General features: G+C 36.5%; 1 protein-coding gene across 1 annotated transcript in view; it reads right to left on the minus strand.

The window, feature by feature from the left end:
* Positions 1-5477, minus strand: part of fn1a (fibronectin 1a) — a 66796-nt gene extending 61319 nt beyond the window's left edge. Inside the window, exons 1-6 of the mRNA XM_056465229.1 lie at positions 5224-5477; positions 4878-5003; positions 3300-3437; positions 3068-3199; positions 1029-1166; positions 600-758 (exon numbers count right to left, since the gene is read on the minus strand). Coding sequence (XP_056321204.1) covers positions 600-758; positions 1029-1166; positions 3068-3199; positions 3300-3437; positions 4878-5003; positions 5224-5353 — 823 coding nt within the window. The 5' untranslated portion in view covers positions 5354-5477. The remainder of the gene's footprint in view (positions 1-599; positions 759-1028; positions 1167-3067; positions 3200-3299; positions 3438-4877; positions 5004-5223) is intronic.
* Between the last annotated feature and the right edge of the window lie 15138 nt (positions 5478-20615).

Raw genomic sequence — 20615 nt, forward strand, 5'->3', positions numbered from 1 at the left:
AATTTTTTTTTACAGTTTTTTAGTTAATGATAAATGATACTACAGTACGCTGTAGTGTTGATTAACAGTTTTAAATACTATAAAATACAAACAAACTTTAAATAATAAACAAACTTTACTACAGTATGGTTCAAAGCACCAAAAAGTATTTTCTATAATCAAAAGTATTTACTATAAAAAAACTATTGTAATTTTTCACATGGGTGATGACAGAATTTTTTGGTGAACTACCTCTTTAAATAGTTTGAACATCAGGACTGATCAAACATCCTGAATTATTAGCTTCTTGCTTTATTTTGGATAGAAGGAAAGATATACAGGGGCCAATTAAAAAGACTTTCAGAGTGTACTGAAAATTGTATATTGTACACAAGTTTGTAAACTGTCTATACAAGCGTGTTGTACTGAGAGTGTATACAGCTTGAAACCGAGGAAGCTGTCAAAAGGAAAAAGCTGTGTCGGGATTCAAAATGATCCCTTCATGCACACAAAGTAAAAGAATGACTGTTTCAAATGACATAAAGCCAAGTAATGATTGGCAGAAATGTGTATTTTGGCTAAATTTGTATTTTAAAACAGCATTAATGTGAAGTTCTTACCAAGACTAGTGGTGTGCAGAGAAGCATGTCTCTCACATTTCCACTCTCCACGTCCATTACCAGTACACAGACACTGTAAAACGTGTCCACGAGAGTCCGTTTTACTCCAAGTGTCTCCAATCCGGTAAGAAGTGCGTGTGTCCTGGTCATTACAGCGGTCTGTGATACACACAAACATACAAATGCAGATGTTTCCCATTAGAATCCTTTTCTTCATCAATAACACAGTTACCAGTTAAGCTTTCGAGTAAACTTTTTTTAAATGCAATAAAGTAAAAGTTTCCCCTTCTATTCATTTGAAATGCCAGAAAGTTTAACTGCACTTTAAGTGGATAATTAAAGTGAAATCCAGCTGGAAGATTGGAAAAGGGAGGTTTTTGTGGTTTGGACTGTTTCTCCATTCTATTAAAAAAAAGCTGGAGTGCTTACTTCTGGATGTGCAAGTAATACGTCCACTTCCTTCTCCGAGGCAGGTGCAGTCCACGATCATCCAGCCCTGGTAGGGCTTCTCCCAGGTCTCACCAACCATGTAGGAGGTGCCAGCTGTATTATCATAACAGCGCTCCGCTATGAAGGAAAACAAAAGTGGATTCATTAATATGTTGTTGTTAAAACTAATACCATCACTAATGTAAAACATCACTATAAATACTTTTAAAGATATAATGAAATCATTTTACAATTACAGATTCTTTCCTATGTCAACCTATTTTATGTAAAATCATACAAACTTGGCGGGATTAACAAGAGAAATAAACTAGCTGATAGGCTGCACCAAAAAGTGGGACTAATTTCTGCAAGTAAGATGTGATCCTGGTTATTTATCTGCACATGTTGATCCTAGACCATCATTTCTGTTCCTGAAAGTGAAATCCATACCCCTAAACCAAACCCTAACTGTAAATCAGAGGGAATTAAAAATTGTATAACATTGATGTAGAAAAACATAACCCTTTAATATTAAACTTAAGGGACACCTATTTTACCCCCTTTTTAAAGATTTAAGATAAGTCTTTTTTTATCCAGAATGTGTCTGTAAAGTTTCAGCTCAAAATACCCATCAGATTATTTTCATATACCTTTATGAATTTGGGAAATTTGAGCAGTTAGGACATTGTAGCTGTTTTTGTTGCATGTTCTTTTAAATGCAAATAAGCTAGTTCTTCCTGCCCACAGTGTGCGTCGGACCCATAGAGATCTCTCTGTATTGCTCTTCATGTAGATAAACAGCACAGTGACAGACAAGAATGAAACAAATCTCCCTTACTTACTACAGTAAGAACTTTCCCAACTGTTATTTTATATATTTGTTGTGGAGTTAATTCAAGCCTTTCTGCAATGATGAATCACACACAATGCTGTTAAAAAGTTCGTGTGCATACCCATGTTTAGCTTTGCACTGTTTTTGCATGGCAAATGTGACAGGATACACATTAATAGACACTGGACTGAAGCATCTTTTTTTTTAATTATACTGACACTATGTGGCTGTGGTGATAAAATTACGTAGCAATTTTACTGTCTTTATTACAAACATGCACTGTTTTAAACACGTTTTAAACTTGTAAAACTGCAGATGATCACAGAGAGCTTGGATCTTTTAATCCCAGTTGCTTTGCGCAGGTCCTGTCTTGTGGATATGATTATACATCTTACTATGTAGACATTAATACGCATCTGTCAATCAATTTGGTGAGAAGGGAAACTGCACTCCTATGTCATGTTGCGGTGGGCCTCAAAACGGGAGGGATTTGGATCCTATTTTAACATCAGGAAATAAAAAAAGACTTAGTGTTTCTATCCCTTCAACATGACTGTGGACACACTATACATACACACAGTTCTGTCCAAACACCTGAACCCCTTGGAACAAAACCAGGACCTCCTCTTCTCTCCCCTACATGACAACCCTAAAACATGATCAATTCTGCCTCACAAAGGTGAGTGGGCTTGACAAACCACCTGTAGAAAACACTTTTTTCTCTTTCTCTCTCTCTCTCTCTCTCTCTCTCTCTCTCTCTCTCTCTGTCAAAAAACTCTAGCACTTAATTCTCTGAGCACAAACAGTTCCTTTGTATAGCGCTGTGTGTATTGCCTCTTCTTGTCAAATCACTAAATGCCTCCTCAATTTTAGGTCACTTTGGACAAAAGCATCTACTTAATAATGACAAAATGTAAAAGTATCCCTTAAATCTGATTAGCTGATTGGAATGTTGTTTGGGGATCAACCTATATGTTTATTCAGGAACATGTCCTAGTATACTAGGTGGAATCACACTAACTTGAATTCACAACAACCGACAGAAGGATTTTTTTAATCTAGAACTCATTTGGTTCTCTGGTTGTAAAAGTCTATTTAATATGTATAATAAAATGTAATGTTTAACAGTATACTACAATTGATATCAAAGTAAACCACAAAAGTCTTTACTTGATGATGGAATGTTTAAAAAAATGTCCAAACTCACCAACTGGTTTGCAGGTCCACTCTCCTTTCCCATTTCCCAAGCAGACGCACTCCAGCATGTAGTCTCCAGTGTCATGAGGTCTCTGCCATGTGTCTCCAATCTTGTAGGAGTGCCCTCCCTCATGACAGCGGTCTACAACAGAGGCCAAGTAGGTAAACAGCAGCACAACTCCCAAAAGTCTAATTACCAAAGTGCGGTTAAGCACAGTTAAGGAAAGTTCCAGTCTACCCACTCGCAATGGTGCAACTGATTTTCCCTCGGCCAGAGCCAATGCAAGTGCAGTCCCAGATCATCCCATCCTTGGGCCTCTCGTAAGTCTCTCCAACCCGGTAGGAGAGAGAATTTACTTTATCGTAGCAGGTCTCCTCAGCTGGAAACACACATAGACTTTGTTCTTCACACCAGTTGATATCAACACATACTTCAAACTTAAAGGCATAGTTAATCCTTCCAAAAAGGGAAACTGGCAGTTTATTTACTCTTCTTTAGGTCATCCTAGATGTAGTTGACTTTTTTTCTGTAGTAGAACACTGGAGTCCTTAGTGATTTCTAAAAGTCAATGGCTACTAGCTAACTAAATGCATAAGCCTTTGGGTCTTGACAATACATGTCTCAATCTGCACAAGAAACTAAACTTTGCAAAGGTTTTAAAGGGTTAGTTCACCCAAAAAGTTGAATGTACTCACGAATTACTCTCCCTCAAGTGGCTAAAATCCTGTATGAGCTTCATTCTTTGGTTGACTGCAAAAAAAGATATTTTGAAGAAGCAGAAAACCTTCCATAAACAAATACTACAGAAGTCAATGGTTACAGGTTTTCAACATTTTTCAAAATATCTTCTTTTGTAAATAAGGCAAAGAAAGAAACTCATAAAAGTTTTAGGCAAGTAAATGGTGAGTAATTTTAGTTTTTTTTGCATGAACTACCCCTTTAAGTCGACAATCTAGGTAGATGTTTTGAAGTGTGTTTACTCTGTCACAATGACATGCAAAGACTCAAACTCACACCTGAGTTAATCCTACTTGTTTACAAGAGAGAGAGTTGTATTGGTCACCAAAATGGTACTTCTGCTCATTCTATAAGTTCAATCCTATATAAGAAGTTGTAACCCGGGGTGTCCAACCTCCTGGATGGCCAGTGTCCTGTATATTTTAGTTCCAACCCCAATTAAACACACCTGAACCAGCTAATCAAGCTCTTTCTATGTATACTCGAAACTTCCAGGGAGGTGTGTTGACGGAGGTTGGAGATAAACTATACAGAACACCGGCCCTCCACGAGTTTGGACACCTCTGTTGTAAACAAACAGCATCAGTTGCTTGCACATACGCCATTGTGCAATAGTAAAAGTGCACAACATGTACAAGATCATTTGCAAAGACTTATTTTTGCTTTGACTGAATATGCATTTCCAACTCTCAAAGTGCTGATCACCATTGATTTGCTTTCTGTAAATCCCATCAAAGGGATAGTTCACCTTTCACTTGTTCCAAAGCTGTTTTACTTTCTTCTGTACAAAAAAAGAAGACATTTTAAAGAAAACATGTAACCATCGACTTTAGTATTTGTTTTCCCTACAATGGATGTAAATGGTTACAAATTAGTATTTTCAAAATCTCTTTTGTGTCCATAGAAACTCAAAGATTTATAACTACTTCTGGGTGAGTAAATTTTTAATTTTGGGTGAACTATACCTTTAACTTGGCATATGTATCATAGGGTGTGTCAATCAGCTCAAATTAAAAAAGAAAACAGGAAACATTCATCCACTGCAGTGCCTTAAAGGACAATCCAATGCAAATGCACTCACCATCAGGTTTTGATTTACACTCAAATCCAGAAACTCCATGACAAGTGCAGAGCAGCATGCTGCCCAGAAATCTGCGCTCCCACTGCTCTCCTGTTCCATAAAACTGACCGTTCGCAACACAACCATCTGCACAGGACACAACAAAACCTCAGAGTTCTGCAGGATGTTAACTGTTCCATGACCAAATAAAAATCACACTAAGTAGGAAAAACTAAATCATACATCTGCACTGAAAAATGGATTTGGATTTACATTTTTAAAGGAAGGTGGTAGCAAACAATTTATATGGGCTGAATTTAAACAAAAAAATTAAACCCAAAGCCAATAGACACAGAGTACCTCCTACCTTGAGATACAGATGACACCGAGTGTTCCTGAGCTTGTCTCCTATGTTTCCCTGTTCCTTTCGGCATACACTGCACAGCAATGGCGAGCAATGCCACCGCCAGCGCCGTGCCCAAAGGACCACCGGACATTTTTCACAGGTGAGACTGAACACAAGCCTTATCCCTTCCTTTCCTCGAGAGTTGACTGGCTCGGGGATTCAGGGTGTCCTCCAAGTTTCCTGTGCCTTTCTTCTGTTCCTGCCCCTCTTGCTCTCGCGCGCACCTCTGTGAAGCTCAGATGTGCGGAGCGCTTTTATTTGACCTCCACATTCCGCCCTGGAGGAGGAGGATCTAGGCTACCCCGTCACACGCGCACGAGAGGGTGTATCAAGACGCCCATTCTAAATTTTGCGTCTTTATTTTTAAACATTTTACTACACACAATGCTAAACTGAAAGCTTTTAGCCGCTATCATTGTAGCTTAGTAGTCTACTTTTTGATTTTTTTTAAATAAATGCTGTTACGCAACTAATCCGTTCAATAAAGACCCAAACTTTAAGGAAGCCGGAGCGACTGACTGACTGTATCTAATCTAATAGAGATCACGCTACAATGTCTCATCCACAGATGGTTCAGGGCGCTGCGTTCATCTGAATCCAATTAGGCAAACTCTTAACTTTAATAATACTTCCTTGGTGGTAAAAGTCACAGCTTACCATCGACCTAAAAAAGAAATAGAGATTGAAACGAAGGCAGACGAAAGTGATACATGAAAAAAGCAACAATAATTTCATTTACTGTTAGTCACCAACCTTCAGAGACTCTATCAGTTGTCAAGAATGATTATTTTTTTCCATGATAAAAGTCTTTTAGGAAATGCATTTGTAAATATACAGCATAAAAAATGTATTTTTTAGGCTTTTTAAATTTTTCATTTACAAAAAAATACACTGTTGCAAAGATTGCTTTGGTTTTTGGAACTTTTGCTTTAATATTTGACTTCGATAACAACAAATAAAATGACAAATTTTTTTGCATAATGAGGCTAGAATGTCAATAATATATTGCAATAATTTAAACAAATTTTAGTATTTAAAAAAAAAAAAATCAATTTTAGTGTTCAACAGAATAAAGAAACTTGTATTGGTTTGGAACCACTTGAAGGGGAGTAAATTGTGAGTAAATTTCCGTTCTTTTGAGTAAAATATCACTTTAAAAGGAATGACAGATTATATTTTCCAGATGTGACAGAATTATTTTTTCTCTATAAGCTGTTGCTGAAATTTAGTTCAGTGTCTGTAACGAAAAAATGTTATTTAGTTATAAAGTATTTCAGTATCTCAAATAGGCTGATATTAGGTTTAATGTAATTATTTTATTGTTTTGGAATAAAACTTCACTAGTTCACCCAAATCCCCTGCCCCCCACCACCTCCTACAAATGACTTCACCTATTCCAAAGCCTTTTGACTTTCTTTCTTCTGTTAAACACAAAAGAAGATATTTTGAAAAAAGCTGGAAATTGATTGTCTTCCACATTTTTCAATTATGGATGTCTACGGTTAGTGGTTTTCAGCTTTCTTCAAAATATCAATTTTAGTGTTCAACAGAATAAAGAAACTCATATTGGTTTGTAACCACTTGAAGGTAAGAAAACTGAGTACATTTTCATTTTTTGAGTAAAATATCCCTTTAAAAAGAATGACAGATTATATTTTCCAAATGTGACAGAATTTTTTTTTCTATAAGCTGTTGCTGAAGTGTAGTTCAGTGTCAGTAACAAAAACATGTTATTTAGTTGTAAAGTGTTTCAGTATGTCAAATAGGCTGATATTAGGTTTAAAGTAATTATTTTAATGTCTTGGAATTACCCCCCCCCCCCCCCCCCACCCCCACAAAAAAAAAAAAATGACTTCACTTATTCCAAACCCAGTTGACCTTCTTTCTTCTGTTAAACACAAGAGAAGATATTTTGAAGAAAGCTGGAAACTGATAACCATTGACTTCCATGGTATTTTTTTAACTATGGCTGCCTATTGTTACAAGTTTTCAGCTTTCTTCAAAATATCTTCTTATGTGTTCAACAAAATAAAGAAACTTCTATTGGTTTGGAACCACTTGAAGGTAATTAAACTGAGCAATTTGTTTTGAGTAAAATATCCTGCAAGGCTATTTGAGTTTAGATGCAAAACCTCTAAATGCCATCTGAAATTTTGCATTTTACTTATCCTCCTATTTATGTTCTGTTATTTACTTTAAAGGCAATGAAAATAAAATATTCATGATCTTAAAAGTGAAATAACTGGATAAAAGCACCGGTCATAAACACAGGATCCTGAAAAAAAAGATAATTTTAGAAGACAATTTCAGACAGCACTTAAGAGTTTTGCATCTGAACTCTTTATATGTCGTAAATGTGTTTTTTTTATATCAATGTCAAAAATAAAAATATGCTATTTTGTATTGTTTTTAGCTTTAAAATGTTTCAGTTATTCAGTTATAGATTTCGTAATTTCTTTTAACTGTCTTGTTTCCCAAAGCTTCCTAAGTCTTATCTTTAAAAGTATCTTGCAGGTCATTCATGAAAAAGCAGGGACTGATGTCAGCACCCTTTCATTTTAAAACGACTCCTCTGAATGAATGAAGGTCTCTGTGCTGACAGAGCTCCCATTTAAACATCATCACACTTTTCGAAACTGCATTCTGAACTTTTCTGCATTTGTAATAATCATACCACCATGTAGCTAAATTCTTCACCTGATGAAATGAGACAGATTACCTCTGAACAGATGATTCAGTGATTCCCAGGCCAGATGTTAGCATTGACTCATGTTTTATTCTCTTTCCACAGTCTTACCCTCCCCCAGGATGACTGTAATCTATGCTTATGAGCTGATATGCAAGATATCTCTCTCTTAATGAGCTTATAAAGTCTTCCGTCCGCAAAGTTTTAACGACATTTCGCTCCTGTTTAAACATCTGGGTAAATCCAGTTTTCTGTTTTTAATCTGGATGACTCTCTTAAGAAGTGGTTTCTCAATGCATTCTCATCAATGAGGTACATGGCCTATATGAATCAGACTTTATTTGTGAGGCATATGTTGAGGTTGGTTTTTCTGTGTTTTGGATTCTTTGTATCTGAAACCACAGGTATGGATGATTGGCACACATGTTCTTGTTAGGGGATTTTTACTTTTGGAAATTAAAGAATATAGAGAGACTGAAGGTTCTGCATCATGGAGGTGAATGCAGCAAGAGTGAACCCTGGAGGATTGACTTCTTAAACAAAGGTCTGAATGTGTGAGCTCATCTGGATGCATTTGCTTTGACTCAGTGAATGACTCAAAGCCATTGTTTTCGTGCTTTTTTCCGCACAACAATATTCCAGAAAAAACAATAGTCTGTGAAACTGTTGACAGTTGACGGATGTGTTAAAGGGATAGTTCACAGAAAGATGGGGGAAAAAAACAGTTTAAGATTTTTTCCTCATGAACACAAAATAAGATATTTTGAAGAATGTTGGAGACCTTAAACAATTGACAGTCATAGTATGAAAAACAAATACTGTGGAAGTAAATGTTTATCTGTTTGCAACATTTTTTAAAATATCTTCTTTTAGGTTAAAAAAGCTCAAACTGGTTTGGAAAATTCAAGAGTGAGAATTTTCATTTTTAAGTGCGCTATTCTTTTAAGAAAAGACTTAACTAGCCATGACTAGATCAAGGAGAGATAATGCATATGGGGCTTTCACACCAAGTATAGTTACAGGAACTCAATCGTATAAGGGGCTTTCGACCCAGGCAGTCAGGAATCCTTTATAGGAACTACCAGACCTGGTTCCCTGAACACTATGATTTGACTGAAACAGCAAAAATGAACTTGTACAAAACATTGAGAAAGAAACATAAAGCCCACAGCAAAGGTAAAAGTCAGTGTCACTAACATTGGCTTTATGAATGTAGATGTCTTGTAACAGTTTTTCTGTAGTTCCTATTCTGTTGGATTAGACTCTGTTGAAGCAGGTGCCTAATGTTTGTATTTATAATGGGATTATAAGAACTAAAGTTATTCTCATTTCCTGTGCTGTGAAGATTCCAAAATTGGGTACTTCTTCCTATAGTTCTAGGAACTGTGGAAAAGCTCCTCCAGTGTAAAAACCCCTTTAGTATATTATATTAGATATTATATATTAAATTATAGTAACTCAGTTATCACCCAGCAAGCACACAACATCATAAGACGTTTATATTAGGTTAGATTTACGTAATGATGTCACGTGACCAAAATTCTATGTCTAGCCAGCGTCTAAGGACAACGTTATTTTGACGTCCAATAATGACAGCAAATTACGTTGATATGTGGTTAAATTTACATTGTGTTGGAAAGTGACCAAAATCCACCGTCTGATCATGTCATAGTATATGTCATACTGGTGACGTCTACACAACGTCAAGGTGTAACATGATTATGTCACAATCACCAGCAATCTAATCACCAGAGATCACTGGAAAACATATATTCGGCTTACTTTGAGACACTCATTGCCGAGTATTGTCTGCTGTTTGTATGACACTACAACGTGGTTTCCTTTGTCTTGCTTTGCCGTGTTTTTGCTTTTTCCAGTTATCATCGCCTTGTTTATTCCTGTCCGCTGCCTATTGACTATGCTTCTGGATTGCCTGTATACATCTGTGTGCCCCTGTGTTGATCACTGCTTGCCTGACCATTCTAATAAACCTGCCTTTGGATCCACACCCCTGTTGTCAGTGTCACTTCCCTGTAACAGATTAGACGTTGATTTTTAGGTTGGACGTTGGACATTGACGTCCATGATTTTCATTTCCAAACAAAATGGGATATGTTGGGGCACAACGTCAATATGACATCATGTTGACGTCCTGTGCCTGCAGGGCAGAACCAATCTTCATGGCTGTCCTCTGAGAATTTATTTTTTCCAGGCCATGTTACTTAGATGAATTGGCACCTCAATTACTGTAGGAAGTCTGAAGCAATGTAAGCTAGCTTAAAATTGACTTCATTGAAGAAAGGCAGGTTTTTTTGTTCATAAACAAAAGTGCACTTATAAATTGCACTAAAAGTGGTTCTTTGGCTCATAATTATAGAGGAACAAATTTAAGACCTATACAGCACCAGTAATGATTCTTTAGTGGTTATTTGGGGTGGTTAAGGTGCTACATAATACCAATTTTAAATATGTGGCATTTAATGTAGCACTTAAAGTGGTTCCCCTATGATTATGATCCATAGAACTACATTTAGTACTATTTAGCACCATTTTTGTTTTGTTCCCCCACAACTTAATTATCATCTCAGTTCCTTTGGTGCAAGCACACCAAACAGCTTTAGCCCCATTAGTAGTTATATGAACTCAGTTATCGGAACCAATCTCCATGGCTGTCCTCTGAGAATCTTTTTTTCTAGGCCATTTTACTTGTTGCATTGGCACCTCAAGTAGGAACTCTTAAGCAATGTAAGCTGGCTAAAAAGTGACTTCATAGAAGAAAGGCATTATCCATATTCATAAACAAGTAAACTACTTACATGGATTTTTGAAAATGGTGTGTGGTGCTGTTTCGTATGGCCTGCATTTGGGCAATCACTTGCATCACTGGTACTGGTACAACTGGTTCTTCAGTGGTTCTTTGTGGTAGTTGAGGAGTGAAATAAAAAATGGTGTCAAATAGCACTTAAAGTGGTTCTTTGACTCTTAATCATAAAGAAACAAATTTAAGCGCTATATACTGTGGCACCAGTAACCAAGAAAGCAAAGAATTTTGGCCCAGATTTGGCATAAAGCTGGCACAGCAGGCATTTATCCAACACTGGCATACAGGATGTGGGCCAAACATGGCCCGGGTTTGGCAGAGGTGGCACCATTTTTAAGGCGGCACACAAGACATGGGCCAGATGTAGTATTTGGCCCAGATGTTAAAAAACTGATATTCGGGTCACATAAGTTTGGACTCTCTTGACCCACATTTAAAATATATTTTAATTATTTTTGAGTAAAGAAAAATATTCTACCAATCAGGTCATTTTGAGAATTAACTTGCCTGAGACTTGGCCAATATATGGTCCATGTTTAGCCCTTGTCTGGAAGCCAGACCTGGTCCAGTCATGTACTGTACTGTTCACGGCGGCATCTGGACCAAGCAAATGCTGATTTCTGGGCCAGAGCTGGGCCAGAGAAATTTTGCTATGTGGGAATGGTTCTATCGTTGTTTTTTGGGGTGGTTAAGGTGCTACGTAACACCATTTTTAAAATATGTGATATGTAACGTAGCACTTAACATGGTACCCTATGATTATGAAGCATAGAACTACTTTTAGTGCTATTTAGCACCATTTTTAATTTACTTTAAGTGTAATTCCCCCTCAACTAAATTATCATCCCAGTTCCTTTGGTGCAAGCACACCAAAAAGCTTCTGCCAATATAAAACTATGAAAACTTCAGTTTGGTAAAGCCCTATAAAGAAAAAAAGACAACTTATCAAGGCAATAGCCTGTTTGGGGGCTTGAAAATACAAGGTTTAGAGAACCTTTTGAAAGTGCATGTTTTTGAAAATGTTACTGTTAAAAAACTGTTTTTGTGATGTAACGTAATGTGCATCTACATTTTGTGTTCAATCCATAGATATGTTCTAATGGAAGACAACAGGAATGCACAGTATTTTTGTATATGTTTTACAAAGTACTTTAATTGCTTACCAAAGGGGTGGCACAGTGCATAGCACTGTTTCCTCACAGGAAGAGGGTCGCTGGTTCAAGCCTCAGCTGGGTCAGTTGGCATTTCTGTCTGGAGTTTGTATGTTCTTCCCCGTGTTCGCGTGGGTTTCCTCCGTGTGCTCCAGTTTCCCTCACAGTCCAAAGATATGCGCTATAGGTGAACTGGGTAAGCTAAATTGTCCTTAGTGAATGAGTGTGAATGAATGTGTATGGGTGTTTCCCAGTGATGGGTTGCAGCTGGAAGGGTATCCGCTGCGTAAAACATATACTGGATAAGTTGGTGGTTCATTCTGCTGTGGCGACCCCTGAATTATAATGGGACTAAGCCGAAAAAGAAAATGAATGAACAAATGAATGCTCACCAAAGCTGCGTTTTTTATTTATTTTATTGAAAATGCAGTAAAATAGTGGAAAAATTAATAGTTTTTTAATTGAAGAATATTTTTAATAATCATTATAAAATGCGGGTTTGCTAAAACATCTTGCTGTATAACATAATTTTAAATGATTTGACCAATAGAAAATACTTTTTTTAAAAATTAGAAATATTTAGTAGTAACATACTCAATATAATTAACGTCACTTTCAGTTACTTGAGTGTATCCTTGCTAAATGTACGGTGAACAATGTAAAAATCGTAAGACTGTTTTACTTCTTTTATAAGTAAGAAGGTCATTTTATTTTGGCAGACTGCTCCTAAAAGTCCCTATATTAATGATTGGATTTTTAACCCCAGTTAACTGATGTGCCCTAAAGAAACTTTTAAGAGCTTGTAAGCCCCCTCTTAATCTCTATATCACTGCAGCAGTGTATGACATCATTCTCCCAGAGGACGGGGCGAGGTGCAGCTGCAACCCCCTTTAGTTTTACCCAGACTTTACTAAACTGCAGCAACCCCCAACCAAATCTACAAAATCACATTTATCTGCTGTGTCTGCCTCCATCGAAAATTGTCTCTGTTTGGAGTAGGCAAGATGCATGTTTTGTGCAATATTAGGACACTTTTTATGTAATTATACAAGCTAATGCTAATCACAACACACATGTGTGGTACAGTTATCTTCTCACATCATCTATCATCTGCAAGAAGCGATGGGCAAATGAAGCCACGAATTGATCAAATCACTTGCCAGAGGAAGTTTAGTCGGTTAGAGGGGCGTTTGTTTATTTGAATAAACTGTCCAACGTGGAACAGTGGTTTCCGTTCTTGTCTCATTATTGTTTGTGTTGTAGATGTATGTCACACAGTGGTGGGGAAGCTACTCTGAAAAGGTTAGCTTGATAAGACACAAGGGTAACACTTTACAATAACAGTACATGAATAAGGATGTATTAATATGTAAACTAAACTTTACTTTATTATGAACTAATGACGAGTTAATGCATGCACTAATCATCAACTAACGTTAACGACAACATGAGTCACATGAGTTCAAGAGTGAACAACGGCTACCTTAATTACTTGTTAGTACATGATTGTTTGTTAATTAATGAATTAATTGCCACATAAGTTTATGCTTAATTAAACCATCATGAACTCATAAGCTGTTAATGTATAATTACATAATGACTTTACTTGGAGGGGCACATCATCATTAATCCATTCTGAACTACTCATGAACTCCTTATGCACGTCCGTCTAGTGTGTTTACACTGAATAACAATAGAAAAGTGCCCTGTCAACATCAACATGAACAGTTTAAACACAGGAGTTCATGAGTAGTTAAGGATGAGTTCATGATAATGTGCCCCTCCAAGTAAAGTCATGACATAATCATACATTAACAGCTCATGAGTTCATGTTGGTTACATTTAGCTTAACACATTAATTAAGTCATTAATTAAGTCTTAACACATTAATTAACAACATGTTCTAACAAGTAATTAAGGTACCCATTATCCACACAATGTACTCGTGTGACACATGTTGTAGTTAAAGTTAGTTTAGCACAGGCCTTAACTCCTCATTAATTTATAATAAAGTAATGTTAAACATGAATAAATGTTCATTGTATAAAAAATGTTTAAAATAGTAAAATACTAAAAACAGTGGATTCAACCCTACTGAAAAAAATGGCTGGTTTTAGCTGGTCGACCAGCCTGGTTCTAGAGGGGTTTGGGTCATTTCCAGGCTGGTTTTCAGCGGATTCCAGCCTGGTCTTAGCTGGTCAGGCTGGGAGATGACCAGCTAAAACCAGCTTGACCAGCCTAGCCAGCCTGGGAGCCCAGCCAAAACCAGCTATGTCCAGCTTAAACCAGCCTGAAAATGGCCAAAACCCCTCTAAAACCTGGCTGGTCAACCAGCTAAAACCAGCCAACCAGCCTAAGCTGGATTTTTCAGCAGGGAATTGACATCAAAGCTTAATGTTATTGTTTTTTTTTTTGTTTTTTTTTTACACAGTTTTCAAATTACACATGTACTGACCACCACCATGACAACCCAGATGTGCATTTAGTCAATGATGTCTCAGAATTTCCTTTCCATAGACTGTAAGGCTGCATGGAGGACAAAGGTTATCCCTGGTTACAGCAAAACACACAGGCCTTCAGCAGCAGGAATGCTTACTCGGTTGTTGAGTCACTGAGAACATTTTTATCTGCCATTTAAGAGTAAAAACTCCTACAGGAAATAAAGTGGACAATGTTTGTGCATGGAAGTTCGCTGTTTTTTTTTCCTCAACGTATTGCTCTAAACCTAAAGCAACGCTATTTAACACCCTAGAGGTTTTGTGAGTCAGATATCTGGTAGTGATTTGGGGATGAATTCTGACCTGCCCTTTCTTTCATTAACCTTCATGTTCTGTTTGGATTGACTTCACTGCCCAGAGACCCCAATAATGCAATAGCAAAAATGACTTAATGTGTTTTCATTGATAACAGTATTACATTAATATCCGCTGTCGCCACTAGCTTGCATGGTTCGGGATCTATAGAGCTGTGCATCGTTGGATTTGCCCTTCAGTATTTGGACTTTGAACAGTAGTAATTATTAAACCACACTGAACTGAGCTAAACTAAACTGAACTTAAACACTACAATCTGAACTACACTGTTCCTATTTACTATGACCCTTTATGTGAAGCTGCTTTGACACAATCTACATTGTATAAGCGCTATACAAATAAAGGTGAATTGAATTGAATTAATAATAATATTTCTCTGGCCTACTAAAAAAATAAAACAAAATTAGACATACAGTGCATCCGGAAAGGATTCATAGCGATTTTACAATTTTTTTTATGTTACAACCTTATTCCAAAATGAATTAAAATTCTACACACAATACCCCATAATGACAATATGAAAAAAGATTTTTTAAAATTGTTGCAAATTTATTAAAAATAAAAGTATTCACAGCCTTTGCTCAATACTTTGTTGATGCACCTTTGGCAGCAATTACAGCCTCAAGTCTTATTGAAATTGATGCCACAAGCTTGGCACACCTGTCTTTGGGAATTTTGTCCATTCCTCTTTGCAGTACCTCTCAAGCTCTATCAAGGGTGCGTTTCCATCGTTAGCTAACTAAGGTGGCAAGTTGTGTCGTTACAAACTTAGTTTGTTGATTTAGTGTTTCCCAAATCTGTTGTGCCAACAAACATTCGCAAACTGCATTGCAAATTTCTTTGCTTGCAACTACACCCCTGGAGCTCTAGTTAGAAACATAGCTCCTGGCTGTGTTCTATTCCCACTTATCCCCTCTATGCCCTATCCATCTAGAACATTCTAACATTTAAACTTGGAATGTTTTTTTAAACAAAGCATTAAAGTCATCACTCTTAGGTGTCATTTGCTTTCAACGCATTTTTACAGTTCCGTTTTAGCTATCTACATGTTTACAATTGCGCTCCCTTCATAGTGCACTTTGAAAACATTTATGCCATTTGGAACACAGTCGTGGCTCATGACAAAAGCTATAGGTTACCTATTATTTAAAAGCAGAATTTATATTATGTCTCCAAAGCTGAAAACAAAAAAGCAGCATACGTTAATGATTTTAATTTATAGTAGGTTATTTATTAAGTATCTGTAATGTATATGACATGGGTCTGTTGTTTAGCACATTTCTGCAGTGATTTACATGTGTCAAATTGTAAAAGTAGACGTTTCAAAAAAATAAAGTAAAATGAACAATATCCTTCTTAATAATAATAATAATAATAATAATAATAATAATAATCATCATTTATATTGTTAATATTATTATTAAAGTATGATTTTTTTCATTTCCTAATAAATAATAAATAAAAAATTTAATTTCTTAATAAATAGCTTCATTATTTATTTATATGATTTATATACGATATTAGAATACGTGTTAGGTTTTGAAAGTGCTTTTATGTTTTAGAATAGAATATGTGATGTTCTCAATAATATTTGTAAAGGAAACAAAATTAATATGGAAAGCGAGTGCATGTTTTTACCAAAACTAATATTGGATTTTTTTAAATGCGTGTACGTGAAAACAATATAATTTGCACAAAGAAATTATGGGGTTCTTCTCTAAAGAAGTTGTTACTCCACAATCCTGTCTCGGAGGTCTACAAAAAATCACTTTGTCTTCATGCTTGGTTTATGCTTTGACATGCACTATCAACCCTGGGACCTTATATAGACAGGTGTATGCCTTTTCAAATCATGTCCAATCAATTGGATTTACCACAGGTGAAGCTGCTGAAACATCTCAAGAATGATCAGTGGTAACAGAATGTACCTGAGCTCAATTTAGAGCTTCACAGCTAAAGCTGTGGTCACACTGCACTTTTCTCCCCATAGACTTCCAATCATACGTATGCGAATGCGTCAGACCGGAAACGCAAGGTCGTGTGTCAAGTTTCGCAGGTTGCTGCATTACAAAGTTCAAGCTTGGCGAAGCGTGACCTGCGAAATCGCATCACTTCACTGCGTGAGACCAATCGAGGATCAAAACATGACCTCTCTCTACAGAAATTTAAAACATGGACCAATCACTCGTTTTTAAATGTCTAATCATCTTGTTTAATCCCGCCCCTTTTCGCAGCGCCGTACAACAGAATTTCACAAGCTTAAACTCTAGTGTGACTGCGGCAAAAGGCTGTGAATACTTATGTACATGTGATTTTACAGCTTTTTTATTTGTAATAAATCTGTAACAATTTCAAAGAAATCTTTTGATCTAGTTGTCCTAAAGCTACTGAAGAAAACCCATTGTCTTAGAACAATTTTAAATAACTTTTTCGATCCACTTTAAATGTTGACTACTGTATTGTGTTTTTTGGTGTTTTATCTAAGGTTTCAATAAACCATTCCATTTCAAAATATATATATTTTTTACTATTATGTCGTATTTTAGTAGAATAAGATACAATCAAAATGCAAAAAAATTGTACTTCAAATTGTACAGTACTATAGGGCTGTTTTAGTTAAGGAAAGCTAACTTTAAAATGTAAATAAATTATAATTATTCTTAATTTACCACACTGTAGTTATTGCTAATGAAACCTCATTATGAAGTATTACTAATTAACAAACTTTAGCTGGTTCAAAATGCAGCTGCTAGAGTGCTTTCTAGAACAAAGAAATATGATCATATTACTCCAGTTCTTTCATCGTTGCATTGGCTCCCTAAATATCGTATAAATTTAAAAATGTTATTAACTACATACAAAGCCCTGAACAGCTTAGCTTCCCAGTATTTGAGGGAGCTCCTGGTGTATTATAGCCCCCCGCCCCCTCCCCCCCCACGTCCATTACGCTCAAATAATTCTGGACTGTTGTTTATACCCTGAATATCAAAATCAACAGTAGGTGGTAGATGTTTTTCATATCTGGCATCTAAACTCTGGAACAGCCTTCCTAGCACAGTTTGGGAAGCAGACACACTCTGTCAGTTTAAAACTAGATTAAAGATATATCTCTTTGCATAGGCATAAAACACAAATGCTTTTGAAATCCAAATCCTTTAAAGGATTGTTAGTTTGCATTATTTAGGGCAACCGGGGCCGGGAACACTTCCCAAAAGACATTATAATTTTAACGTCATCTGCGCTTATGTTATCCTGTTTTTCATTATTCCTGAGGTTTCCATTATCCTAGACCAGGCCGTATCCTGAGCAGATGCTGTGGCGGTCATGAAGGAGTGGAGGGCATGAGACTAACTCCTGAAAGAACCCATTGACAGACAAGTCTCTGCACTGATCCCGTGGGCCAGCCTGTACACCAGTCGGTGACCTTCTCACACCTGTAGCTTCGAGAGAGGTCTGGATGCAGACCTGGTGCAGTGCAATCTGAGCTGCATCCAATGCTTTTTAATGCACTCAACTAACCCCACCCCTAACCCTACCCGTCACAGTGATGTCACTCACTCCATTGAGTGCAGTGTGTCTGACATTGAATCGCTGAGTGATGCAATCTCAGCTTGCATCATAAAGGCTGCATCCAGATACTATTGGCAGCTTCTCCACATTGAACTTACAGTGTTCTTCACCCTGCGGTGCCTAGACAGTAGTTCTGCACAGGATGTTTGGCCAGAGGAGAAATGGTCATGCCCAACTGAGCCTGGTTTCCCTCAAGGTTTTTTTTTCCTTCACTTTCATCAATTGGTGAAGTTTGTTCCTCGCCACCCTTACAAATAACTGCAGTAAACTGAAGTAAAACTGCAGTATGTAGAAGTATAACTGCAGTAAAATAAAGTACAACTGCAAAATTGCAATACGTTGAAGAAATACAGTACAATAAAGTTCAACAGCAGTATAACTTGTGCTGCTGTAGTCTAATATGCCAATGCTGTGGTAAGAACTGTACTGCACTTGTGTTCCTGGGGGTTTGTTCTTCAACATCTTCCAAGATTTAAGTGACATTAAATAAACTGAGAGGGCCCTTACAAAAATTACTGCAGTTTAAAAAAAAGAATACTGCAGTTTTTTTAAGAAATACTGCAGTTTTAGTTAACTTCTGAAAAATGCTGTTTTTTGGACACGAAAAAAAAAAACAGCATTATTTAAATATATTGCAGTATTACCGCAATTCAACTGAAGTACTAAATTACAACTATCTGTAGTACATCTACTATTGTAATAAACTATTGCAATAGATGTACTGCAGTTGATTTTATTGTAGTACTTCAGTTGTATTGCGGTAATACTGCAAAATACTTAAACAATGCATTTTTTTTTGTGTCCAAAAAACTGCTATTTTCAGAAGTTAACTAAAACTGCAGAATGTTTTTTAAGGGCACTGTCACCACTAACTTGCTTGGTTTGAGACTTGTGGAGCTGCACATCGATGGAATTGCTCTTCAGTGTTTAGACTTTAAGCCGTGAAAATTAACCACACTGAACTGAACTAGACTGAACTTCAACTCTAAAAACTGGACTTACTTTAAACTGCTTTAACACAGTCTACATTGTAAAAGCGCTATAGAAATAAAGTTGAACTGAATTATTACTGAAAGTATAAATAATTATATATTATTAGAAATGTTAAAAAATATTAGTCAAAATGCGTTGTTGTGCTTTTAATGTATATCTAGAAAGTTTAAGTTTAACAAACAAACAAATAGCATGAAATTAGCATATACTAATCACATTTCACGGTATTAGGAAAGTTTACATCTCAGTGTGATACAACAAAAATATGCATCAGAAATGATTGGTTTGGAGGTTATCTTTGGGGGTTCTTAAACCTAACATTATTGACCATAAGCAAAAACTTCAACTACTGTTGAATGCAACATTATTAGCCCTCCTGTAACATTGTATAAAACAAAATGCATGTCTTCTTAAAAGTAAAGTTGGCCAACGCAACATTTCTGATTTTTGGGGTGGAGTGAAAAAACCACAAAATTAAGTGTTTTGCAACAATGGAAATGTTTTGTGGAAAGAGGAATGGGCGGAGAGGAAAACTGCTCACATGAGGCCAGGGTGAATCCAGCAGAGCCCCTGCTGAGATGATAAGGTGACTCTTTATTCATGATGAGAGAGAGAGAGAGAGAGAGAGAGAGAGAGAGAGAGAATTTAAAAGTGCCTTTCATTACAATTAGTTAATCATCATCATTTCAACATGTCAACAACTCACCAGGGATGCAGTAAAAATATATATAAATACATTAATTAAAAAAAAGTAAAAACTAACTCTTCTTCAACAACTGAACACAAAGCCCCCACTTTCACACCACCTCATTTCAAAAGCCAACATATCTTTTATAGATTTATAAAAACAATAATCAATCAGAACTCGTGATTTCACAAAGTTTACAAACATTGCCACCACATCACATCACACAGAGAGAGAGAGAGAGAGAGAGAGAGAGAGAGAGAGAGAGAGAGACCGAGCGAGAACCTTTACCACTGTTCCCAATCTACTAGCAGACAGACCTCTGTCACAAGACAATGGCTGATTATTTCTGTCCTGCTAATGATCCTGCTGATACCAGTCCACCAGCACTTACAAACCAAGGCTGTAAACTTACTGTAAAAAAATAGTGGTTGCCTTCAGTTTTTAAGCTGAATCAAACTAACCTTAAAGGGCACCTATGGTGAAAAATCTACTTTTCAAGCTGTTTGGACAGAAATGTGTGTAAGTATAGTGTATAAACTGTCATACTGGGGTGAAATAAACACACTTTTTTCAATTTAACCACCAATATTGATTGACAGCTGCGCGCATTAACATGTCCCGGTAGTCACGT

This window comes from Danio aesculapii, chromosome 9 (genome assembly GCF_903798145.1).
Source record: "Danio aesculapii chromosome 9, fDanAes4.1, whole genome shotgun sequence".
Lineage (NCBI taxonomy): Eukaryota > Metazoa > Chordata > Actinopteri > Cypriniformes > Danionidae > Danio > Danio aesculapii.